General features: G+C 48.9%; 1 protein-coding gene and 1 long non-coding RNA gene across 4 annotated transcripts; one reads left to right on the top strand and one right to left on the bottom strand.

Moving 5' to 3' along the window:
- Nucleotides 1-559: 559 nt before the first annotated feature.
- Nucleotides 560-5,384, bottom strand: LOC142888205 (uncharacterized). Of its 3 annotated transcripts, none has more exons than XM_076026339.1 (5): nt 5,192-5,384; nt 2,359-2,536; nt 2,124-2,255; nt 1,611-1,929; nt 560-1,312 (listed from the first exon to the last, which is right to left on the bottom strand). In XM_076026339.1, exons 2-5 carry the CDS (start codon nt 2,529-2,531, stop codon nt 1,118-1,120), a joined length of 819 nt encoding a protein of 272 aa, XP_075882454.1. In that variant the 5' UTR covers nt 2,532-2,536; nt 5,192-5,384; the 3' UTR covers nt 560-1,117. The 3 variants fall into 3 exon arrangements, with proteins under 3 accessions (XP_075882454.1, XP_075882434.1, XP_075882444.1); XM_076026319.1 differs by lacking the exon at nt 5,192-5,384 and adding an exon at nt 4,266-4,416; XM_076026329.1 differs by lacking the exon at nt 5,192-5,384 and adding an exon at nt 4,270-4,413.
- On the top strand, nt 4,718-22,535 carry LOC142888275 (uncharacterized). The gene is made up of 4 exons (XR_012926673.1): nt 4,718-4,805; nt 9,384-9,467; nt 12,880-13,306; nt 21,956-22,535. It is a non-coding gene; the product is annotated as an uncharacterized LOC142888275 (long non-coding RNA).
- Nucleotides 22,536-26,634: the final 4,099 nt, after the last annotated feature.

The raw sequence follows: 26,634 nt of genomic DNA, 5'->3' as shown, positions 1-26,634 counted from the left end.
CTGTCTGAAGGTAGATGGAGGCCTTCGTGTTCTTCGACCAACTCTAAAGTGACAGAAAACTCTGCCTTCCCCTGGAGCTTTCAAGGAGGGACTTTATCGCGACCTTGGGCTTAATGACGCACTGATGTTTTCCTGTGAAGCATCCTGCAGCTTCTGCTGACGGTAACCCTGCCAGCACCGACACGATGACGAAGCGCTTAATGCCAGGTGTTGTAATTTAGGAGCAATGCCCAGATCTCTCTGAGCAAACCACTCAATGTTTGTGTTACATAACACACATGATACTTATTCTAATAATAACATAGCAGACAGGGGTTCATTTTGGTTAGATTTAAAGAAAAAACACACGCAAAAAGCAAAACAGTTGAACGTTTAAAGGTATGACGGACGAGATTAACCACAGTACAAGAGAATTAGTGAGTGAAACAAATTCATAGTTTAATTGTAGCATATATTCATACAATCATTTACAAGTTTTTATTTAAAAAAAAAAAGTAAAAGAAATGCATTTTTAAGGATATATAAAAAATCGAAGGTTCACTTGCATGCGGTTAATTTGTTTTTGTTTTTTTGTTTTTTAAAAATATATATACGCTTTGTGTGACTTGAGTGCCACCAAGTGGTGGCAAAATAAATTACAACAATATAACAGTGACGTTAAAATCTGCGCACCTGTAAATTCTGTTATTTACAAGCAGTTTAGTAAAATAGTCTTAATGTACAGATAGGATCACTCTAGTTACATTTGATAAGACATTTTTCTTTTGCACAACAGATACTGCCTCAAGTACCTGAGTTGATTCAAGCACCCAGTGACTGAAGTTCTTCTTCATGTACAGCAAAGATTTTCCAAAAATATTTTAAGCAAAAATATTCATTCAAGTTCAGTGATATCTTTGTACGTGTAAAAACAAAAAAACAATATAAAATACATGCAAGCTGACAAAAGGGGGGAAAGAATACAAATCTTACAAGTTGTGCAAGGAAACAGCTTCAAGCTGTGAAGTTGTGAAGAAACATTTGGCCCATTTTTAGCTTAATTCAAGAGGCCATAACTGTCTCAGTCCAAAGAGGTGAGAATCACCCAATCCACCTTTTCTGTGCCCTCGACGACTCCTCATGGATGAAGACTGGCCTGAGGCAGGATGAACTGAGGAGTCGGCTGGGACAAGATATAGTAGCCATACACCTGCTGGGATGGAGGAGGCTGTGCTGGAGGCACGCAAACTGTATTCAGGAACACTGGGGCGGCTTCCTGGTACTGAACCCAGACCGGTGCAGAGTGGTAGATGTACTGGTGGCTGGCAGGGAGCTGAGCAAAAGCAGAGAGCAGAATGAGTACAACACGCTTTACCACACATCTGTCAGGAGCACTGATCTGTGGGAAAAGTCAGTTGTACCTCCCAAGCTTTGGCAAAATTATCTCAGATAATTAACAAATGCCTAAGGAACGGCCACAATAAATGACCTGAGAATGCATTGTCTAAACTGAGTGAGTCAATGTTTGAAAATTATATATTCAAAACAAAAAGAAAAATAGTTATTACAGTTTGGCTAGCTTGAATAATTGAAGAGCAAAAAACAAAACACATTTGACATAAAATAATTACCATGTTTCTTCCATATTTGGTTTTATTTGCTCTGTCCCCGGGCCGCTTCCTAATCCTGGGCACCATCGTAATGGTGTAGGTGTCGACCTCTGGCTCTTTTTTGGTGGCCTCCTTCTTGTCTTCCTCCTTCTCTTCATCTTTGACCTCCTCCTCTGTGTCGCTGGATGCAGCCGAGCCGCAGTCGGAGGAGGTGGCCGAGTGGTAATCTGATGTTTCTTGGCTTTCTTGGCTCGCACAGTCTTCTTGCTCTTCCTTCTCCGCGTCCTTGTCTTCCTCTTCGAAAGAGGCTATCGTGAAGGGCCTGCTGTTCTCTCCGGACCTGCAAAGAGAAGCGGACGATTGTCACGTGTGCACAACTCGCACTCTTGACTTTTCCACGTAGCAGACAACTGAAGAATGCAACAGATGATGCAACACTTGTGTTTTGGCTCAGTGGAGAGATTCCTTCACATTATTACTCATCTGTCACTATCAATCATTGCCTCTCGCCAAGGACAGCAGCCAGTGACTCACCTTGCGCACACCTCCAGCGGGTCTATCCACAGTGTGACATCAGGCAGGCGAAGCTCATTGGGCGTGAGTTCACTCTCCTCACATGCTTTCTGAACGAGTCCGCAGACAGCTCCCCTATTCATCCGGATGCATCTATGCAATGAACGATAAAAAAAAAAGGATATTAGTATTTCAACAAGGGTGCGTAGGTGTTTCTGTGACACATTGGAGATGTCTGCATACTCAAAGACAGTACCTGTATGCCTGGCCTCTGCTCGGGCTTTCAGGGTACCAGTGATCGTGGTATTTCTCCAACAGAATCTTCTGGAGCTTCTCGCCAAAAGCGTCTGCTTTGGCTTCATCGAGTTTGCCATGCGCCACAGCGAGGCGCTTGAGGAAGTTGACTCCTGCGTTCACCTCTCTTTTCATGGTGTCTGTGGAAAGAGATAAAGAGAGAAACTCAATCAAGGTCACCAACAAATTCCTCCTACATTCCGTATTTGCAACTTTGTGATTAAGTTACGCAAATGGCAGCCTCAACAGCAACAACAGAGCTTCTCTCAGCATTATTTTTCTGGATGAGTGAGGAGTGCTAGGCATTTTATGGTTTTAAACCCTGTTAAACCCCGTCTGGCCGTTTAAAAAAAACAGAAGAGAAAAAAAGGCACACGCGCACAGCTGTCTGGTGTCAATGTCAGTCTGACCACTGGGAGAAACCAAGGGCCAAGGTGAGTTCAAACTCTCAGATGCTACTGCTCAAGAGTGGTTCTCACATCCTGCCCGTGTCCTTGATGAGAAGACGGCTTTGCGCCATGAACTTCTGGAGGATCGGTCATCTGTTTTTGTGGTTTGAAACGTATCACTGTGTCTTCATCCCTGTGTAGTGACTTCTGAGTGAAAATTACTATTTGCTCCTGGAGTTGTAGCCACAGCCTCCATTTTGGAGCACTGATGAGCAGATGACACACAGAACTTGAACAGCAGCAACTTAAAATCTATCACAAATATGAATTTGCTGAAGAATGAGAACACCTGTGCTTGTCAAGTACTCAAAACAGTAGCCTTGATATTGTAATTGTAAGTCTTTGAGGTCGAAAACTGCACAAACTGGCACCCGAGCTGTTGTTGCTTGAAACAAGCCCCTGTATTAACTAGCAATAGGTCTTGCAAGACAACACGCAACCATCGCCTTTTCACTGCCTTTTGGTTGTTGTGGGTTGGGTTTTTCTCCTCGGTTTCTTCGGCAATGACTGGGAGGAATGTAAAAGGCACCTTTATACTTGAATTCCAATGAACACTGAGAGACCAGGGTCACAGGAAGTCAAGAGATAAGATGTTTTAGCTGACTGAGCTGCAGTGGAGCAAAGACTAGATTCTCCCCTCGAAGTCCAGAACAGTCTAAAGCAGCATCACCACCACTGACATCAGTTTGTGTACATTCCTCTACATTTCATTTTTTTTTTTTTTAACAACAAGAAGTAATGTGTAAATATACTGCCAGTCAACAGGACACACCATATACATTTCATGTATTTTCGTTCATTCTCATGACGATTGACATTGCAGTTTCTCACTGAAGGCATCACATGGAATTATGTGGGAAACAATAAAAGTGTAAAATAACTCATATGTTTTACAATTCAAAATAACACCTCACAAAAAAAAAATCATATTTAGTTATTTAACATTTGCTGCATAAGTTCATGTATCTTGCTCGTGTATTTGATGTCTTCAATTTAGAAAAAGTTGTAAAGATTTATATAAAAAAAAATAAAAATAAAAAAATTGCATGACACGGTGTGTCCAAACTGTCCAAAGTGTTGCCCAGTAAACTGCTGCGGTCAGATTGATTGGTAGATGCACTTTATTGATCCCGAATTGGGAAACTCTGCTGCTGCTGCACTAAAAACACAAAACTGTCTGTTTGACTACGTGCAACAGCTGAGATTGAAACCGGGAAGACAAGAACAAGAGAGGACAAAACCTGGGGCCATGTTATGGGAATGCATCGCCTGACAACATGCAACATCCCACGTATCACTCCTGATTCTGTAAACAACAGATAGTGCTGCGGTCAGCAAGGCCAGGACGTGTTCGCAACTGTTGCATCAGACCATCTCCGTGATAAATGGCTGCAGATACCGACGGAACGTCTCCACGTACTCACAGCCGCTGCAGGCGAATGCTTTGTCTGGTTTTCACGAACCCGAGCGTCAAGGCTGCTCAGAATCGGCACGGCCATGTCGAGCTGGCAGTGCCGCGTGTGCGCTGGCTGTGCGTCTACTAGACGTTGACCTGCAGCTCCTGTCGCGGCTCTGTTGACACGGAAGACCTGACCCAATTTTAGACGTCTAAAACTGACATCGCGGCCATAACCCGCGATACACCCACGGCATTTAGCGCCACCGTGACAGAGACTTTCTGTATTTGTCCCACTTTTACGACGACCCCCCCCCCCCAGCAAAGATGTCGGGGCAACACCGGGTTGGACGTGTACGTGGCTCAGCGTTTATTCAAATTCGAATAACGGCTATAAACGAGAATAAAGGCGAAGCTGAAGTTCCATTTACTTTATATTTCAACCCACTGATTTCAAAGCGGAAACGCAACAAGTAGTCCCTGGAAACAACGCAGTAGGGGTTTCTGACGGTGCGGAAAGTCCCGGCAGAAATAAGAAGAAACATGCCCTCGCTGTGAAACAGGGTAGGCGACTAACTCGAGTTGTGCGACTTCAATGTTTAGTTTCATATTGATGTCGAGTGAGACATTGGCCAGAGAGTTTGAATTATTATTATTAATTATTATAATAACTATTGTTATTACTATTAGTAGTGGTGGTGGTGGCGGTGGCGGTGGTGGTGGTGGTGGTGGTGGTAGTAGTAGTGTTATCCACTCAGAGCAGAAAATCTAAGCAAAACGTGAAAGTCGGACGCGGATTTGCAATGTGGTGAACCCGAACACGCAACAAAGAAAACGTGGAAAGCGAAAATCGGAAACAGACTAAAAACTGACTTACTTTACCCCCAAAACGTTCGTTTTTCTAATCCGTTCCTTGACAAAAAACGGCAAAAACAAGTCGGCAGACTTACATAGAGTAGTGTGTCACTCCGGCTCTTTGTTTCGTTCAGTTCCTCGTCCCTTGCCTGGCTGGCGGCTCGTCTCTGCTGATGTTTTGGGAGATATTATGGTCAGCATGTAGTTACTTCCGTGTTCTCTCTGTTCTGCGCGCACTAGTGCGCTGTTGCAACGTAGACGCAACTTTCCCGTCCGTGTGACTCACTCGATCATTTCCGCGGTGATTTAAGGGTGAGCAAGCGCTGACTGGACGGCCCTCTGCAAACACGCCCCGCTATGCACAAATATGGTCATTCAGGGGGAGACAATTGTGGGATAGATTGTGAGTGTGGCGTCACTCACTATCCCCCCCCTGTTGCTATAAGATAAGATCATTGATGTATCTAACATTGTAAAATAAATAAATAAATAAATAAATAAATAAATAAATAAAATAAAAGAATTAAAAAAATAATAATAATAATTAGAATAATAATAATTACTATATTGGGGTAAATTAACGGGTTGTCTCAATCTCACATTCTCAAGTTTTCGCTTGAACACGTTGAACTAACTTTACTAAGCGAATTTTGCTTTCATGGCAGACTGTGAGGTAGCGTACGCTTCAAAAGTCAATTTGCCGTCTAGACAGCATTGTCTTTCGACGTTTTAATCAACCATAATGCGTCAATCTTGCATATTAATTCGAGTATCACGCAACATGTTTAAACTGAATGCAAAGAGAAGTTCGACGAGTCGCACTCGATGCCTCAAAACCCAGGTAGGGTGACGACATAATTATTTTTCAATGGGTAAACCTTGTTCATAAAAGCCACAAGAAAATCAGTCTGTTCTCATTTTGTCAACTGGAAAATAGAGTGTGATAAAGTAATTGATAAAAAATAAAAAATAAAAAACTCTTAAGTGCTAGATAACTTCCAAAATAAATATTTGAAAGTGACTCCTCAAAGTCCAAGCGTGTTCAAGTAAAACTGCATCAGAATGCAGCATTATGGCTAATGCTATACTTTAGCTTGACTCTTTGACATGTTGCGACTCGCCCTGAGTTAATTAGAACGTAAAGCGAGACTGTCGTGAGGAAGTAAATACAAAATGTTATGTCAGAGGTAATTCCCTGTGGTTTTTCCGACTGTATGCTCCCTGTTCTCGTTCATATTAGATATGAACTGCAGTTTTGTATAGCATTGTAGCAAGCTTAGTTTAGTGGTAGATGTCGACGTCTTTCTTTCTTTCTTTCTTTCTTTCTTTCTTTCTTTCTTTCTTTCACGAATTGAATCGATGCCAGTGATCCCGATTATCAACTGCACGTCGAGCATGGTGTTTGTCGTTTATTGTTGGTTCGGGTGGGGACGGGATAAAGGTTCTGAGGACAGGCGGAAGCTTTATCATTGGTTTATTAACATGGCTGTGCCACTTCTCTCTGGGTACTTCTCCCTTCTCCCTTTCCAAAGTCATGCACATGAGGCTTTTTACCAACTCTTCAATTTCACGATGTTGTGTGAGTGTGTATGGGTATGGTCCTGAGTGTGTACGGGTATGGTCCTGTGATAAAGTGTCCCGGGTGTGTCCCCCACTTCGCCCCAATGGGCCCAGGGGATGACATTAAATGGGGACGAGGAGCACCTTGAATGCGAGTGTTGTCCCATCTGATCATCATGTGAGTTGTCTTGTCATGCTGATCGGGTGAAACCCATTAGCGGGTCATTACCTCAGCGACCCCCGCCCACCTCCCTTTGGTGTGCAAATTGTTTTTGGGCTGTGGTGTGAATTGGGATTAAGTTGTCCTGGGAGAGACCACAAGGCTGCATTGTGAGTGCCATTGTAGTTCTGTTTAGGGTGAGTGTTTGGCCTGTTCCTCTGTTTTTGGGAGGGTCCCTATGCTGTTGGACATAAAAGGCCTCTTTCACACCCCAGTGTTCACACACATGAAGTGAAGCAAAACTGGGGGTCATCAGAGTGACCATGTTCTTTCGGATGCAGGTACATAGCTGAGCGCAGCTGCGAAAAGCTTCCTCTGGTATGCTGTGTTGTGTGAGTTTTGCGTCTTGTGAGCGGCTCCTCGCTCCATTAAAACTGTCTATGCAGTGGGCATGTGTGATGATGTCACTTTGTATCGTCTGAGGCTGCTAAGGTGGTACAGAAAGAAGAAGGGTTAAGTTAGGGCAAGTGGACTTGTTCTCGCGATATTGATTTTCAACTCTCATCTGAAATGCTTCTTCAGTTCTTCAGAACACACTCGCACGTCCTCACGTCATCTCATCGAACTTAACCCTTCTACGTTAAGATGACCCGGATGACTGAGAACCTTCACAGACCTAAGACTGTACATAACATTTCCTACGACTGAAACTTAATAAGCTAAGAAAAAGAAAAAGAAAAAAAAAATGTTAATGTACATCATTCATTCATTCGTTGTTTTCTTTGCCCCCTGTTGTGGAAAAGAGCAAAGATACCGATGCAGAAATACCGATCAAATAAGCAATTTAATGAACAGGAATAAATGATCGAAAATCTGAGGCACAAACACAGTACAAACAACAGAACAGATGCAACAAGTGCAAGAGCTCAAGTGAATGCGAGTGCAAGTGCAAAGAGACAAGGAAGACGAAGGTCTCTTATACCTTGGACCGGGAGGGGAAGAGATAAGGATAGAGGGGAGGAGAGGATGAGAGGAAAACAAAGCACAGAGAACATGCTGACACATTTACAGCCTCCTCTAGTGGACCACGAGGGGAGGTATCCGAGAGGTCAGCCCTCAGGATGAAGGTCAACGTCAACTGCGCAGGCACCATCATCTTGAGACCATGCTGGCCCCTTACAGTGCTTATGGCAGTGAACATATGTCAAACATAATGATGATCATACAAAGGAGTCCTACAGACAGATTTAGACAGGAACGTATCAACGTGACTGAAACCGGAAACTCCTGGCGCTTCACTCGAGGTGGACAGGAGGTAGGCGGGACAGTGATCGCACCATTATATTAATAAACTCAACAGGCTATATGCACTAGTAATGATTATATGGATAACATATAATAATAATAAGAAAAGAATAAGACAAGAATACTTAATTTCCATTACACCCCTTTTCCTACTAAGAGCAGCAGGCAAATCATGGCCCAGACGTTGTAGTTTTGCCGTGCGACCACAAGAGGGTAGACTGGCTCCTCAGATTTTATGAAGTGCAGACGGTGGGCTGCACGTGCTCAATAAATGCCCGTCACATTCAGACAAAGGGGGGGATAACAGTTAAGGGTTGCACCTCCTCATTCCTCCAGTCAGACACCCCCCCCCCCCCTCTCATTGAATTTGATTAATCATTTCAAAACTAGCTGACAACGTCTCAGTTGATCTCAGGTGATAGCGTCTCATGCAGGTTTTGTTGTATTTGAATTGTACTTCCTTTTTATTTTATGTGTTATGTATTTTATTTCAAAAAAGCAACCTCAAAACAAAAGATTCTGCTGCAGTGTTATTGTAGTCACAATTCAGATTTTCCATTATTTTATTCCTGTTCTAAGGACAGGATTGCTGTGATTTGTTTTGTTGTTTGTAGCGCCATTGACGACACTCATTGACATCGATTTGACTCGACTCCTCTGTCTTCGTTATCCTGCCGCCCTGCGTCTCCACTCCTTTTCTGTTGTTGACCTTCCTCCCACTTCTTGTGGCAAACCGCCGCAGGCAGACCCTCACGTTGGCTAGGAGAAACATCAAGTTTTCTATAAACTAGAAATGAATTTTCTTGCAGATCCTCCAGTCGCTCCGCTTGCTGTTATGACTCTACGATCCTCACAGTTTTAGAAAAGATTTTCTTGCTCAAACTGGGGATTTTCACAGTCAATTTGTGCTGGCTGTTATTGACATTGCGACCGACCAAACTAGAATGAGGACGAGTCACCCAAATGCGCACACGCACACACACACGCACGCACACACACACACACACACACACACACACACACACACACACACACACACACACACACACACACACACACACACACGTTTAATGTACACGCCACTTAAAACCATCGTAATTTTAGCTGCAGTGAAAATAGCAGCGCTTGACCTAGAGACGTGATCGTTCCGTTTCAGCCGCAGCATCTCAGTGAACGCGTCTGCCCGTGTCAATGAAGCCCACACGCACGCCACATGCAGCCTGCTTCGCCTTTAAAAACATATTGATTTCTCTCTTTCACAGGGAGCTTAATGCCATCGATTGGCCCGGCCCTTTCAAGATCAGCACCAGCGTGAGCGTCTCTCCTCTGAAACACGCCCGCCGCAGGTAATGGCTGTCCTTGGAGGGGGGGGGGGGGGGGGGGGGGACGGACGGCGTGCGTCCGCTTAGAGGGGAAAGTGTTCCCGGTGGCGTCGGGGGGTGTTCTCCGTTGTCCTCCGCTGCCTCTCGATCACGTGGTCAGGTGCGGAATGCATAGCTGCCTGTTTGAGAGGAGGTGTGAACGAATGCAGAACACACTTCCAGTGACCTTTATTGTCCGCCCATCCCCCCCTCAGTGCCTCCCTCATTTCCCCTCCTCCTCTTCCTCCTCCTCACCTCTCAGTGGGTCGATACCTATTTGTATTTGCAATGCATTACTCCTGTGGCCCCGTTTTTAGATTTAAAAAGTTGGCTTTTCTCAGTTTGAGAATCACACCGGGACCCAAGGAGCGAAGTCACTCTCCACCCTTTGTGGACGTTGGAAGCAGCCTAGGATTGTTGTTGCCATGCTGATCTGGTCAAGGTAGCATACATGGTTTGGGCTTGTTATCCCAGGTTGCTAAAATGTGCAACTATTAGTCTCGACTGACTAAAAAGCCTTTGTTTTTGTTTTTTTTTTAGAAACGGGTAGCAGGCAAAGCAGTGGCATCACTGTTTTAAGTTCTTTACACATCCAGAGTAACAACATTATTCCTACTTCGTCCCCAGTGCGGGTTATTTTTTCTGGTTTGGCCACAGCCATCTCCAGCAGGGTGCTTCTGAGGCTCTTTGATGAGTAACTACTGAACTGAGTTTGCAAATATTCTCATCTAACTTTTCCTGGTTTTGGTTGGCTGAATCCGTGCAGTGTGCAGTGTGCACTGCTGTTGCTGAGCTTGATCTTGCATAACCGACACATTAAAGATGTAATCCAAGCCATGCCCCTTATGTACAGTTAAAGGTATATTGTACGTTCTATTATATTCTAAAACTAAAGTGTTTTTTGGTGTTTTTTTTTTTTTTTTACAATCTGCATTACTGCAGATTTCGGGCATTGAGGGACTCATTATAATCTGACAGGCAAACGTCGGTTCAACAGTTGCTCTGTGAACGAGAGGGGGAAAAAAAGTCTCCCCACCTCTTTGGAGTTTTTCAGATGGCGCTGCATACGCTCGTCATGTTGACATTTTCCCTCCACTTATGTTTTCTCTTAGATAAGACGGCCTCACATCCACCCTTACATCACGTTGATCTGAGGCTTTGACGGGATTAAATCAGCGCCAAAGTCGTTTTTTTCACCACTCTAATTTGCTCAGCGACTTCTTATTTGCCCATATTTCATCCTGTCTCTCTAGTTCCCACGGCTGGAGTTTCAACACGCCGCACATTATTTTGTAAGTGCATTATGAATAAACATTGCCACAGAAAGGGGCAAAGCTTTGTGTATTTAAGGGATAAATATTATAAATATGCGTGGCTCCTTTGAACATCGTGAATTTAGAAGACTTCAAATAAACGGCCTTTTGAGATGATTTCCTGCTTAAACATCTGCTTTGTGGAAAATTGCTGGGAAATATGGTCTCAATCCTGTTTATATCCCCTTTTATTACTGGACACGTTTTTCTGCTTCAAGAAAAAGAAACAAGCTCCTAATTTCCTGCTGCAAAGGGAATTTGATCTTGATTTTTTGAGGAGCAAGAATTTCTTAATTGGAATTTTTTTTATTGCCGATTGTTTATCTCTTTGTTCTTTCACAACTGAACTCCTCTTGTGCGTCAACCTCGGGGAGGTGTTCAGCGTGAAGACCTGTTGAGTCTTTCCTTCTGCCCCCCCCCCCCACCACCACCACCACACACACACCCCCGCCTTCAAACGCCGCTCTGTTCCTTTAGCCTCCCTTTGTGTCCAAGTTATGAAATGCCCCGCAGTTACAAGAGACCGCTAATGCGAGCCGCCTTTCTGAGCGCAGAGGTCCGCCGAGCGCACACTGGGCCGCCGCGCGCTCAAACGCTCGGGGAATGCTTGTATAATGTGGAACAATTTAACATATGCAAGTCTGTTCTTTGAGAGGCGTCGGGTTGGTTCGGTTTACTGCGTGCCCTCGCTGGCCCGCGATCGAATCTTGGCGCGGCCCCTCCCTCCCCCATGCCCCACTCAGCCCGCCGCCCTTCCTTCCCTCCCTCCCTCCCACTGCTGTATCAACAATTCAATCAGTCAAGGTGAGCAGACTGCCCACTCGCTCCCTATTTCCCCTTAACCAGAGAATAATAATTAAAAGCCTGTATAATGGTCCACTTTTTGGCCAACAACGCAATCAAGTCTCATTATGAAACATTTCACCTGTGTGTCAGCAGTTGCCATGGAGATTTTTTTTTTTTTTGCGCAGAACCGCGAGGGCTCTGCTTAATGGTCTGACCCTAACTTTGCACTTTTTTCTTTTTTTCAGTTTTTTTTTCAGTTTTTTTTTTAAATGTTCCACAACGGCTCACGCTTTCATGGTTTGTTGGAAACGCACGGGCATAATTTATACCGCAGATCAATATTTCAGCAGCAGCAGCAGCGGCAGCAGCAGCGGCAGCAGCCGTTTCCCTCACCTTTCCCTAAAACACGCCGGGCACATTCCTTTCTCATCGATTTCTCCCTCGACGAGCGCCAAGGAAAAGCTTGAGCTCTCATTAAAACTGCTCACCTACGTCGGCTCAGACTGCGTGTCGCAGGTTTTAGTTTTGTTTTGTGTTCTTTTCTTTCCCCCCCGCTGTTCTTGAACTGATTTTTTTCCCCCCAAGTCGTACAAAGCCTTGAGCCACCATTTACAAATCATCCCCTCCCCCATCTGCATTTCTCTCTCTGCCCCCCCCCCTTTTTTTTTTCCTCCGCTCGCTCGCTCTCGCTCTTGCTCTCTTTCTCTCCCTGTCTTCTGCAAGCCGTGTCTCTTTCCTGTGTGCTGGGGGGCCAGCGGAGGGGAAGTACACTGAGAAGGAAAAGCACTCTCCCAAGTTCAAGTGCACGAGCTTAAAGACACAGCTGGCCCCCGACAAAAGGGGGAGGGGAGGGACTGTGACGAGGGGGGAAAACAGTCGCGCAAAAGACGGGATAATGACCTATTGACAGGGCGGCTGCTGAGACAGTGGACGGATCGTTTCAGTTTTTTTTTCTTTTTTTTTTTGAAAAAATAGAAAAAAGACAGGGGGGTTTTGAAAAAATGCGAACAGGAAAACAGAGAAAAAATGTCTCCTCCCCTTTCGCTCTCCTATATACGTACGCTCCTGTCCCCTCCCACCTTTCTCTCAATCTCTCCCTCCCTTTCTCCTTCATTCCTGCCACACACACACACACACACACACACACACACACACACACACACACACACTCACTGATGCACGCGCGTGCACACACACACACAGGGGATGACTGTGTGTCCCTCCTTCGCTTGCATTCTCCGCTTTCTCGGCTCTCCTTGCAGCGCCGACACTTTTGTCTGTTTGTCGTCCCTGCACAGCTCGGAACGGTGGAACCAGTTCTGCACAGGATCCAGCATAAACGCCACGAGGGGAGAGAGAGCGAGAGAGAGAGAGTGAGAGTGAGTGAGTGAGTGAGAGGGAGGAAGGGAGGAAAAAAAAGTACTAATCCTGTACTTTTCCCCCCACGGCGGCTGATATCCTTTGTCCATGAGGCATGTTTCTCCTCGGCAGAATCCCTGTGCGTGCGTGCGTGCGTGCGTGCGTGCGGGCAGATGGGTGGAAACGGGAGCAGCCGCGTCCGAGGAAGAGGGGATGGGACCGCGGCTGAAGGAAAAAAAAAAATGTGACAAGACCGGAGTGAAGCGCAAGATGCCAGGCCACGCACGGCGAGAGGCAGCAACTCGAAGAGCGAGGACGAGAGGGAGGAATCAAGTTGGAATCGGGCGAACGGAACGCTGGGAAAAGGTAAGAAAATACCGAGGGGGGGGGGGGGGACTTGACCTTTGCAACATTCGCTCTAACGCGTTTGTAAAAGTGAAACGGGCGCTTCCGCACGTTTTCCCCTCGTCTTTTATTGTTTCCGCCGTCACTCTCGTTTCCAGTTTGTGCTTTCGGGCTCTGCGACGTTGCTTTGTATACACAAAGTCGCTCTCCTTCCTCCCACTCTCGCTGCCGGAACCTTTTTTTCTTCTTTTTTTCCGCCCTCGTCTCTTCCACGCCGCTCCGCCGTAATCCCGCCGCCGTGCCCCTTTTATCTCCTCGGCGTAATAAGCGTGTTTCGCCGAGGCGGTTCTGATGCTTGAAATTATGCGCTCAGCTTGCGGTTTTCGGGGGCCCAGCTGTGACGAACCAACAGAGAAAGAACATCCGGGTCGGCTCACTTTCGATGGCGCTGCGGCGCGGCCGCCGTTGTGAATCTCGATGCGTTCCCAGCGACCGTCTCTGACCTAGTTCTGGCTCCTGCCGGAGCCAAACTGCTGAAATATGACAGAGAATTTCAATTATGCGGCCGTCATCCTCCCTGCTCTGGAATTGACTCGTCCCACCCTCAACTTCCCCTCACTGTTTGTTTGTGCGTGTGTGTCTGTGTCCGTGTGTGTGTGTGTCCCTGTTACACATGGCTCAACCTCATCCGTCCGTCCCTCGGCTCCCACTCAATGCAAACTTTCTCTGTTCTCACCTCGTCCTCGCCGTCCTTGTTTTCGCTCCGCTTCGACAACAGGTTACGCTCGTCCTTCACGACCCGTGCAGCTGGGGACACATTGTACGCACTGAAAGGAGCTCACAAACGTTGCACTGTAGCGTTTTGCAATAGGCCAGGAAGCATGTAGATGAAGCGGGCAAAGCGGATCTGTGAGTGGAATTGCACAGATAGGCGACGGTTGCGTTTGGTACCAGGTCCAATACCTGAGCTGATGTTCCCTAAACAGCCGATCTCTGCTGCTTCGCATCGGTGTAGCGAAGCCTGCTTAGTGCAGGACGCAGGTACATTTTGTACAAATGATCTGTTGCATTTCTGCTATTTTCAAGTGTTTTTTTTTTCCTGCCTTGAAGTAATTTAAGAGAAAAGTGCACGTGTTATGTTGAAGACGGAGTCCGGACCGCTACAACCGTTCAAAGGGCAGCAGTATGCCGAGATGACGGGGCCCAGTGAATTATTGGCACTCGTGCTAAATAGAGATTACCAGATAAAGATAATGGATAAATGCCCCTAATGTGCGGAATTAGCGTGAAGCGAAATGACGCTTTTTCTCTCTCCTCCCCAGCGCAGCCACTACAGTTATGAATCATCTGTGCTCTACTAAGCCCTGAACCCCAATTATACTTGACATTGTTCCCCACTTTTAAAGGTCTTTCTTTTAACATTTATCACAAAGCTTTCATGGCCACGTTGCAGTTCCTGCAAGTGCGTTCACACACCTCTCAGAGAAAAGGTTGTGCGGGTGGCTCTGAACGCTAATTGTGCGGAAATCACCTCGCGCTTGAAACAGAAAAAAAAAAAAAAAGAAAGGATTTTGCAGATCTGAAATATCTTTCTAGGTGTTTTATTTCAGTTCCTAAGACATACAAAAAAATCCCCAAAAGCTGATTACATTAGATTCAATTTCCTCTTGTCAAGACAAAGGTTTTTTGTTTGTCTTACCCTGACATGTTTCGGCGGAGCTTCCGCCTTCTTCAGAAGTCTGTTCTTTAGTCAAGTGGTCTCGACAGAAGAAAAACAACTCTATGAAAAACTAAGACACAATGAACACAATCGAACTATTGCGGCGGATTATATTGTTTTGAGGCTTCACACGCAGCCTCGTGGCTAAAGCACATAGCCTGCACGGTTGGAATCCACAGTCGCTGTGGTGAAGTTCTCCTGTGGAAAACATTCTTCTCGTTGCTTAAAGCGGGAATATTCTGAAGTACCCCGACTGGGCTGTTAAAATCTTTGGCGCATAAGTGGGCCTATGACAGTTGGTCCACAGTATCACTGTGACGTAAATGGGAAGGCGTGGACGCGCGGTGGCGGCGGGTCAGCGCCGGGTCCGCTGAGGCTCCTCACTCCGCGTGCCACCGCAGGCTCTCGGCCGATGGGCACTTAAAGGTGTTCGCTTGATCTCCAACGCTCGGCCCTCTTTCTAATACACTAAATGCTCTGGCAGGAATAATTGATTCCTCTGGCGTAGCGCACTAACGACGAGCCGGTCGGTATTTAAAGGCCTCTGCTACTTGAGGCCACCACTTACTGATCCGCGGCAGATCAGAGCATCTCGGAGATGCGCGCTGAAAGCCATTAATGCGTTTCACTTTATGAAACATCACTCGGCCTTCGCTATCAATTATGTAGCTCTGGTGTGAAAGGGACGGGAAAGGAGCCGTAGGACCGCGGGGCGGCCGGGGCCCGGCAGTGCAGAGAAGTAGGAGAGCGACAAGAGCGGCGGCGCCATGTGACCGCCGCCGACGTGCCGGCGCTCTCTCACGCTCCGAGGAAGAGCCGTTCCCTGCGGACGCAGTGTTCCAGTTGCATCAGTGTTTGTCTGCCTTCCCCGGCGACGCGGCGCTGAAACGGGGCCGCGAGTGGAGCCGGCTCCATCTGGATGCGTCAGGCTCCGCTCCTGCGTGAGGCGCGGCGCCCATAACTCCCGAGGCCTTCCACTGACACGCACGAATCCCCCGTGCCTGGCGCCAGTGGATGTCGTGGCCGTGCGCTGAAAGGGGTGGAGGCGGTGTGGGGGTGGCTGCAGGTGCCTTAAACTGGTAAAAACGCAACCTGTCAGCACGGGATTGTAAGGTAAACATGCGTAAAGCTGTCATATTTTGTGCTGTTATTACCGACACAGTAGCAGTCGAAACGTGCAGGTCTGATTTCCAATCCAAAGCACTCGCGAAGGCCTGAGTGTGCTCCTCCAGGATGGGAGGGGCCAATGCACTGCCAGGTACACTGTGTTTCTGACAAATGTCAGGGCTCTTCTGGCTGTTCATACGTCTCTGTGGCCGACAAGTTGGGTATGCAGACAGAATGATGCACTCAAACTGTGTGATTCTCTTTTGGCAAACTAAATGTAAATGAAAATCGAAAAAAGGTGAACGTCAGTGTGAGTCTTTTGTTTTCTTATTCTAAACTTTCTGGGTTATTTGTGATTATTAAAGGTTTTGGATGGTTCAAGATAGGCAGAAATGAGCCTTGGGCTTCAGCCTGCTCCTTTTGTGGTTGCGTATCGTGATCTTTTATGTCAAACCTTTCCTATTTATTTCTGCTTTGTCGTAACCAAAATATCGTTCACAAAAGTCGTTTCTTTTCCCTTCGCGTCTTTTTTTCGCGAATATTTTCACTTCATCAACGTTCCCACAAACTTGGCAGTGCATCTTTACCGCGGCGCCAAAACAAAATTGTGAATGTGGATTTAGAGCGTTTCTTTAGTTTGAAGTCACATTACGTTGAGTTTTATTTCCCCAGAAAATCCTGTCATCTCCAGCGGAGACCCAAGAACCCATCTCCGTGGAGACTGAGCATCTCTCTGAGTCTCCCGGGGGAATTCTGTGTTTTCCACCATAAAAAAAAAAAAGAATCACGATCAGACGGCTTTTTCTTTTTTTGTCTTGTGCGCGGTTTCGCCTTTGGAAACGCGGCTCGCTGGCGGGCGGCGAGGTGGCGCTCCTCAGCAGCGCCACCTCGCCGTCCCACATCCATCGGCTGCTCCCGCGCTTCCCTCCGTCGCAGTGCAGGAGCCACCTGCAATCGTGTGTGTGTGTGTGTGTGTGTGTGTGTGTGTGTGTGTGTGTGTTGGTGAACTGGGGGTTAATACTTGCAGGCTGCAGGAATGTGTTTTGGATTCAGCAGGGAGAATTCCTCAGTGGTGCATTAGTAGGTCCTCGGCGTCGCCTCTCGCACCGAAGCCACTCCGGCTCTCCGTCTTTCCCCGACGCCCGCCCGCCCGCCTCCCCCTTTCCCTCTGCCGCCGCCGCCACGCACGTGATCTTTGCCTTCTTGCGTGCGCACTCGCCCACCCTCCTCCCCTCCCCGCCCGCCACGCCGCCTCTCCCGTTGCGATCCCTTCCCTTCGTCTTCCCCACTCTCTCTCTCTCTTCTCGTCGGCGTCTTCAGATGTCTGCGACGTGGCAGGAGGAGCCTCGGGAGCCGCCAAACAAACAAACAAACAAACAAACAAATAAATAAATAAATAAGCGAGAGCGGGTGACGGCGGAAGTGTGCGTGATCATTCTAGCGTGCTGCTCTGCACCCCACCCACCCCCCGGCCTCGCGGATGCCTCGGTGCGTCAAGTCAGGTGGGATTTATAGAGCAGGTTCCAGGGAGCTGGAGGTTGTTTTGCGTGCGTCTTCTCCTCTTGTCTGCGGAGCCTGAGCGATAATCCCCCTGCCCACACAGTCACGCCTGCAACATCACATCAGGGTTCAGGATTGTCACTCGCGCCGGTAAAATTGCAGAGGCTTAATCGCGCACCTTTTCATTTGCGTGCTAAAATGCTTACAGTGTAAACTGGAGCGGTGCATCCAGCAGTGTCCAGGAATTTTTTTCCTTGGAATAAACAAGACTGCTGAAATGTAGAGCTAGTGGCTGTTTAGCAAGCTGGAATCATTATCTGCAGGGGAGCAAAAAAAAAAAAAAAAAGGCAATAAAATGTGTTTATTTACAACAAGTATTTTTAGAAGAATGTATTTGTCGGCTCAAAGTGCTCCAGTGTGTGGAGGAAGCCGTGCGGGAGATCTCGCTGCTCGCTCCGGCGCCATTCACAAGGTTCTCCATTATGCATTGTGGCACGGCACATGCTCCGCGGTGCCGTCGGAGGTGTTGGCGTGGCAGAGGCGGCGGCTCCTGAGCGCGCCAGGTCTCGTGGTGCCAGACAGACAGACAGACAGAGACAGACAGAGCGAGAGACAGGCAGGCAGGCTGGAGGAGAGGTGCTTACAGCGTGAAGACGCAGGGGAATAGAGAGATGAAGGGAGCAGGCGCTCTGTGAGGTACGAGCAGAGACAGGTGGGTGAAATAGTGGGCGAGACAGTCGCCGAGGGTGGGGTGGAGCGGTGGGGGTGGGGGGAAGGGTCGGGGGGGTGGGGCCATGCGCAAGCCTTTTGTCTCGGGCCGTCGTTATTAGAAAAAAAACGAACTTTCAAGCGGGGAAGCGAAGAGCCGATCCGCACGGCTGCTGTAGAATCTTCAACGTCAACCGGTTACACTCTGTGGATGTTTTTCTAAAACAAAAAAGAAAAAGAAAAAAAAGTGGAGGAGAAGAAGAAGAAGAAGAAGAAGAAGAAGAAGAAGAAGAAGCGGGGCCGCCGGCGGTGGCGGCTGTTCTTTGGTCAGGCCGGGTCAGGGGGGTCACATCTGTAAGATGAAAGGAGAGGCTGCGCTCGGTTGCTTCCACACAGGGATGGAAAGGTCAGGAAGTGGCCCCCAGCACAAACACCAGACTCATTGTTCAAGTTCAAGGTAACAGTGAATGGGGTTTTCATTCAGTTATCTGCCCTTCTCAACCCCCCCCCCCCCATCCCCTCACACACACCCCCAACCTCCCTCTCGCCCCAAGACCCCTCCCTTGTCAAACACACACTCACACACGCGCTCTTTTTTTTTCCAACAAGTTGTTGTTTATTAAAATGCTGCAGGGAGACAGTAGCTGCCTTTCCATGACCCCGAGGATTGCGCCAAACCTAAATATCGGAATAGACAACTGGCCATGGAAACACAACTGAACTTGGAAAAGCCTCTCAAATGTGTCTAAAAGGTTTTGACGCTCTCACGAGGAGGTGTTTCACACGCATCCATGTAGAGGTGGATCGCAAAAGTGGCATGGAAACACTTTTTTTTCCCCATTAATCATCTAATTACAGATTTATTGCAACTGTACCTCCATCCTCCTTCTATGACGAGAGTTACGGCTGATGCGCTTCACGCCATTCATTCCAATCGCAGTTGTCGAAATTTTAGTATAAAGTATCGCTTTTATTTTGCCAAAGGCTTCGATGGAAACGCAGCTCTGGTCTCACGTTGGTGGTGGATGTCGCGCTTTTGTCCTCGGTGAACTCATCACTGGGTCAGTTCTGTTTATTTGTTTATTCCAATGAGGCAGAGGTTTGGGATGGGGGGAGGGGCGGGGGGGGGGCGGCTCTCAAGTTTCAGTTTTATTTTTTTCCACGCGTTTTAACGTACAGTACTTGTCCCTGTGTAGTGAGCGTGCGGCTTGCGCTCAGGTGCGTCCACTCTTCAACTTCTCAGACAATGAACAAGGTCACATTCAGGCGGTCAGATGTCGTTTCCCCCCCCCTCCCCCTCGCCCCCCACCCCTCCTCTCTCTGTTGTGTCTGTTCAGTCGTCAGCTCCTCATTAACTCCTCACAGGGGATTTCCTGTTCTCCTCCCTCCCCCCCCCCCACCCCCCACCAGCAGCAGCAGCAGCAGCAGCAGCATACCCCTCCGTTTGGGCTCAGAATGGAGCGGCGCATTAGCTCTTTTTACAGGACATGAATAATTAAACGCCTCACAGTTATTGGGCTTGAATATGCAAACGAAGCGCCGCGCCGGTTTAAAGCTGAGCGTCGGATGCGGCTTTAGGGAAAAAGAAAGAAAGAGGGGATGAGGAAAAAATGAAAGTGGGTGGGGGGATGGGGGGGGGGGGTGTGTTGGGGGTGGGGGAGGAAGCGGCCGAACCTTTGGGAAGTGCAGGGCCTTGTAATTGATGAGTCTGTGCTACTGGCGAGCACGCTACAACACACACACACACACACACACAAACACATAATTCAGAGTCTGACTCACCGCCTTTAACAGAAAGTCAATAACAATACTGGAATGATTAATCAGGCCCTCCGTGCCACCCCTCCCCTCCCGCCTCCCCCCCCACTCCTGCAACCACACCCCTCCCCCACCCCCTTCTCCCGGGCTCAGCTATCGATCTGAATGCATTTGCTTCCCATTTATCCGTTAGCCGGCCCCTCCCCCACCGCGCAAACACTGTCACCGCATCGAGCGGAGCCTCGCCGAGCGCCAGCGCCATCAGCGGACAGCGTGCACGAGCGGCGGCCCGAGCCGCGCCATCTGATTCTCTGATAGGTGGCACACTTGACTGCGCCGCGCCGAGGGATTTGGCTTGATTATACTGGAGTGCAAATTAGCAGGGTCCTTTTCATACAGTGCAGGTGCAGTGTCGCTCTGTGTGTGTGTGTGTGTGTGTGTGTGTGTGTGTGTGTGTGTGTGTGTGTGTGTGTGTGTGTGTGTGTCGCGCACGCATTAGCCTTAACACAGGCCGGCATTCTTGAAGGTTTAACTGACAGCTCATTGGTCCGTCCCCCTGCGCCCCTCTCCTCCACCCCCCCCCCACCCCCCCCACCTCTTACTATACTGGTTGGTGGCACACAGGTTGCCATGACACCAGACTGTTTTGTCTGCCCTTTGACCTCTTTAAGGGGTGCTGTGGTCAATCAGGCATTACATGTGGGGGGCAAACAGAAGGGAGGAGAGAGGCGGAGCGCGGGAGGGAGGGAGAGAGGCGGGGGGTGCCTTTCCTCCGTCGGGGGGGCGTGGGGGCGGTGGGGGAGGTGGGGGAGGGGGTAAAAAAAATAAAAAGGGGTCCGAAAAGGTTCCTCTATACATCCGCTTTGTGGCCAGCAGAAGGTGGGGAGCTTCGGAGGGTGAAACAAAGACACATGTGCGCATGCAGACATGGCAGCGATTGAAAGGGTAAATGAACTAGGCTGGAGCTCCCAGGGGGTGGGGGGGTGGGGGGGTGCAGTGGAGTTATTATGCTCATTGTGCAGTTGGCCGGCTAAAGCTGTTTGGCTGCCTCTTTTGAAGTTATATTTATCAAACCGGAGCAGGAGGCTTAGCGCTCGCAAGCTGGTGCACATTGCTTTGTCCGCACGGCCCGACGCATGCGTGCGCCGCCGAGACACCCAACCCCCCCACCCCCACCACCACCGCCACCCTCCCGCCTAGATGGCCGGACTGAAACGATCTCGGGGCCGAGGACCGACCAAACGGTTTGGTCCCTGCGGTGACACGGAACACCGGCCGACCGTAATGGGGCGCGACAAGAGTTTGTTTCTGGTTGTGCTGGAGATGCAACGTGAAATATGGTGGGGGGATTGCAGCGTGTTATCAAATGAGGCCACCGTCCTGTCGTCTGAAGCGTGAGCCGGAGCTACGGATATGTGAAAGGATTTAATGATTCCCCCCCCCCCCACCCTTAATGCGTTAATTAACTGATAAATAGACGGAAGCTGTTTGATGCACGAGCTTTAGGATGAGCCTTTCTTCAATGTGTGTGTGTGTGTTAATATTTTGACTTTGATCAGATTAGATTCCAGCTCAGTGCCAACAAGATTGAGAGATTAGGATACTGCAGGATTAGACACAATATTCTTTTGTAGTTATTACAACACTGGATCGTGTGCGTGCGTGTGTGTGTGTGTGTGTCCCAGTCCCCGTCCCCGTCACTCCTTCACGTTCTCCTGAGTAGCTCCTGAGGAAGGCAGCAGCTTTTTCATGGTCATGTCCAACAACACTTGAGCTGCTGTGGAGAGTGAACCCCTGACCTCTTGGTTAAACAGTCTTTCTATTCACGAGGCCGTCTTGTCTCCCTCTAAACTCTCTCCCTCTCTGTGTGTCAACAGGCTTCCGCTTCATGTCCGAGGAGCACCTGGTGCATTCCCACAAGGCCGCAGCATCGAGGTAACGGCACAGACGCGTCGCTCGGCGGCCACTACTTGTTTTGTTATTTCGTCAGTGTCGTCCTTGTGCGCCAAAAAAAATACTTGGCAACCTTCAAGATTTTTTTAAGAAGAAATGCCCACATTCCTATATAATGTACTGTGTATGCCACATACATGCTGCACCCTCCTCTATAAGATGAAGGCCACTTCCGTAGGGACATACTGTATAACTGTACTTACCTATGACGCATAGAGTTCTATATTCACTTAGTTACAGCTCATATTCTTGTAAAGGATGGTGCTCAGGCTCTGCTCCTTCCCGCGCTGTTATGCTGCTGTGTTGAGGAGCGCTCGCTGTTGTCACTGGGTAGCCACGGAGGTCATTCTTCTCGCCATGGTGAACGTGAGTTTTTACACTCTGTGCCCTGTAGGTTTAAGCGTGGCGGGGTTGCAGTAGTTTCTTTTATGCGTAGCGCTACAACAAAAAGCAAGAAGTTTCCTCGTTCTGTGTCCATGGGAGATGGAAAAGCTTTCAAACTCGTGCTGCAAACAGCGACCTTTGGATTTCGATGGAATTCGAGACATTGTGAACAGTCCCACCGATATATGACCATTCTCAGAGTCAACAACGCTCAGATTTCAACTTTCTAAAAAGATTTCTAAAAAGATTTCCTTGCTGAAGTTCGAAAAGTTTTGTAAATTTGCTTTCTTGATGCAAATCTGTTGGCAGGTAATATTTTTTAGAACCTTTGTCCGAACATTTGGCGTTTTATTTGTCTTCATTAATGTTGCAGCAAGAATATAAAAATTTGCTCTTTTTTTTTTCAAATACAATTAAACCTGGAGGCCAATTTTCTAATGGACTGATTGTAATTCTGAAATTCAGACACAATTCAAAGAGGGATTTCGTCCGTCCCCCCTCATCTGGCAGCACCTGCAGCACTTTTAAAACTTTCACGTCCTGCATTTATGCATCTGTGTTTTTTTTGTTTTTCTTTTTTCTTTTGGAAAACTTTAAACGGGGAGGCCATCCAGAAGGCCCATAGGACAAATCCCCGGCATGCTCAGACTGACAGCTGTGCCATAGCAACAGTTTGGCAAGCTGCCAGGCTGTTGGGGTTGCCATGCAAAAAAGGAAAAAAAAAAAAAAAAAAAAAAGAAAAAGGTTTCCATGGCAACATTGGTTTCGTCGTCTTGGCGTTTGAAGCTGGCATCCGCCAGAGGCAGGTCGGCGTTGGCGAAGTCATTGATCTTCACCTGGCGGGTGGGGCGGGTGGAGTGGGGGTTGGGGGGAGGGGAGATTTGAAAACCTGCGGCACGTCAGCGCATTTTTGTTTTCGCCCTGGGGAAGGAACGCTGCAGCACGGCAGCCACGCACCGGCGCCGCAATAAAGATATCACGCAAAAAAGACGAAGTGTCACTCAGCCTTGACTGGGAACCTCCTCCGCTCCGCTGCGTCTGGCTTGCCTCCCTCCTGCTCCATCGGAGGCACTGGATTTTTAAAAAGCGCTGAAAGAGGGTGCGGAGCGCTGCCGCGCTGACCTTTGAACCCGTTTGAACCCATTAAAATACATATTTGGATCCAAAACATCACATTGATGAATCACTCCAGGCGTAGTGGTTGGGGTCTAGTCTTTCCCCCTACTTTGTAGAGTGAGCCACAGACAGACAGACAGACAGAATGGGGGAGAGGGAGCGAGAGAGCAGGATGGCTGACACTGGCACAATCACGCTTGCACTTCTGCGTGATTTGCCTGCGAAAATGGTGCAGACGCAGGGGTGCACAGCGTGGAAGCAGCCGCAGGGGAGCGTCCGGGAGGGGTCGGCGTTCAGTGGATGCAGCAGGCAGGTGGTGGTGGTGGTGGTGGTGGTGGGCGGAGGGGATAAAAGAGTTAGGGAGGCGGGAAAAACGTGGGGGCCGGAGTGGAGAAAAGGTTGCATGAGTGAAGAAAAGAGGAGGGGGAGGAAGAGGAGGTGAGGGGTGCACTTTGGGACAGGAGATGGAAAAGGGGGGGGGGGGCTGGGAACGACAAACAGGAGGAGGAGTAGGAGGAGGAGGAGGAGGAGGATCAGGACTCCAAACACAAGCCGGAAGAAAAAGAAAGACAGTCAGTCGCGGAAGAAGGAAATTTACCTGCCAGCGTTTTTTTTTTGTGTGTGTTTTTTTTCCCCTTCCAGCCTGAAAACACCTGATCCACTGATCCACTGATCCACTGATCCACTGATCCGCTCGCTCACCGCCGCCTTCTCCATCCTTCCTCACTTTCTCACAGAGATTGTGGCGCCGTTTCACGGTTCAGCGTGAGGTCTGACACCCCCCACCCCCACCACCACCACCACCACTACTACCAACCACCCCCACCCCCCATCCCCCCACCTTAAAAAAGAGAGATAGGTGCAGCTTCTGATCCCCCTGTGAGTCGTAATGCTGCTTTGTTGGGAGATGGATTTCTTAAATCCTGCGCGCCGGGCGCAGCTTCCTGCGGCGAGCGCCGACTTCCCTCACGCTGACGCCTCCTTTGTGAGGCATCAAACAGTCGTCGGGGGGGCCTTTTCAGCTTCTTCTCCCCTGTCAGCAAACTCTAATATCAGCGCTGTCTCTGTCAAGGCGCGTTAGACAACACGTGGTGGTGGTTGTTTTTTTGTTTTTTTCCCTCAGCTCTCAAATATCTGCTGCTGCCGACACGGCGCAAGGAAACAAAATATTTCCGCCTTCTTTTCAAGCTTTCTTTTCACCGCTCGCTCACTCGTTCCGTGAAGGAAATTCCGTTTTTTGAGGCGCCAGGCACGGAGCGGCCCGCTAGATTTAGATATCACGGCCGACACGCCGACTTAATGGCGGTGACAGTGTTATGGCAGATGGCATTAAAAGTCCCCTCAAAAAGCCTGTCAGCCATTAAGTGGAGTCAGACGGCTGATTTTTGGATGAGGCGCCTCGTGCTGCCGCGTGAATGCGTTTAATTGCGGGGGTTGGTGAGGGGGCGGGGGGGCGGGGGGGGGGTAGGATTAAAAAAAAAAAAAAAAAAGGCGTTAAGACGGCCAATACAATCCGAGGATATGTCGCCGCCACAATAAGCCGGCGGATTGTGATTGTTCTTGGGGTGAAAAGATGAATTGTGGTCATTGTTTCCCCGTGACGTGATAGGATTAAGAGATTGTCTCCGCGTTACATCCTGTTTCTAACAAGGCGGCCCAAGCTTTGACGGCCCTTTTCTTTTCTTTTTCTTTTTTTTTTTTGGGGGGGGGGTTTGGGGGGGTTGGAGGTTATCATCGCTGCCGCAGAGTCTCGGCTTAGGAAGCGGAGGAGCAGAGCTGAGGGCGTAATGTGAGGGTGGCGTGTGTGTGCGTGTGGGTGGGTGTGGGGGGCAGTGGGAGGTGTAGGGGGGCTGGGATGGAGTTGACACGGTTGCCACTAGAGGGCAACAGCCCCTAAGACATGGCTGGCGAGGCTGTGAATGAGCGGAGGCAAGGAAGCCTTTGTATCGCCCCTCGCTGCTGCTGCCGCCGCTGCTGCTGCTGCTGCTGCCGCTACTGCTGCTGCTGCCGCTGCTGCTGCTGCTGCTGCTGCTGCCGAGGAGGATCAGACCTGTGGAAATGGATTCGCGGAGCTCCGTTACAGCGTCGTGGCTCGTCCAGATTAGCAGTTCACTCCCGCAAAAAACAACTTTCCGTCTCGGCCCCGAAACCGCTGCCAAGCCTGCTCCTGTGTGTGTGTGTGTGTGTGTGTGTGTGTGCCTTGTGTGTTTTTCCCTGTCGGACTTTTTTATTTATTTTTTAATTATTTTGCTGTCCTGCAGCCTGCAGCCTCACCCCTGAGCTGCTCCACCTGCAGCCCCTCTGTCATTACGGCCACTGCAGCACTCGAGGAAGCCATGGTGCGGCATGCACCCCCCACACACACACCCCCCACACACACACTCCCCAGTCCAGCCATGACTGCTAAAATGCCTCAATATTGAGCAAAAACAAGAGTCTCATGCAAAAAAACATACTGGGAAAATGTCCCATTATTGTGCATTTTCCTGTGCAAAGAAGCAAGAAAACTTTACACGCATGAAAACCTGACGGGACGAATCCCACGTTGTCTCCTTTCTCCCTTTTTTCTTAGTTTAATCTCAAGACTTGCTGAATGATTTATCTGCAAAGTGGGGGAGAGGGGGATGGTTTGTCTGTTGCTTGCAGAGAAAGAAGGCGAGGTGTGGGGGGGGGGGGGGTGAGGCAGGAGGCAGACAAGCAGGCGTTCGTCGAGCGGTGGGGGGGCTGCAGGGGGGGACGGGTGGTGGGGGGCGTCTTCGTCCTGCAGGTGAGGATCTCGCCCGGAGAGCGGCTCCACAGTCGGTGCTCTGCAGCGTGAGGTAGTTGGTTGTATGGTTTCGCATAATAAAGAGCACGGAGATAACTGTACAACCTTCTAGCTTTCCCTGCGGAGTCACTTCACGCCACGTCTCCACGCCCCCAGCAAGCCAGGTGAGTACGGCTTCTTGGCTGCAGACGCGCTGCTGCGCTTTTCCTTTGCCTTTTTTTTTTTTTTTCTCCCTATGCCAAATGCCTCAACTTCCCAAGGCAGGAGCCGTGCGTGCGTGCGTGCGTGCGTCCGTCTGTGTGCGTATTTTCATTTAGTGTGCAACGTTTGCAGCCG

Source organism: Nelusetta ayraudi, unplaced genomic scaffold, assembly GCF_046127955.1.
Source record: "Nelusetta ayraudi isolate G7.1 ecotype Tasmania unplaced genomic scaffold, CSIRO-AGI_Nayr_v1 ptg000003l, whole genome shotgun sequence".
Taxonomy (NCBI): Eukaryota; Metazoa; Chordata; class Actinopteri; order Tetraodontiformes; family Monacanthidae; genus Nelusetta; species Nelusetta ayraudi.
Note: the sequence above shows the minus strand (reverse complement) of the source record. Positions and strands in the feature narration are given on the sequence as shown.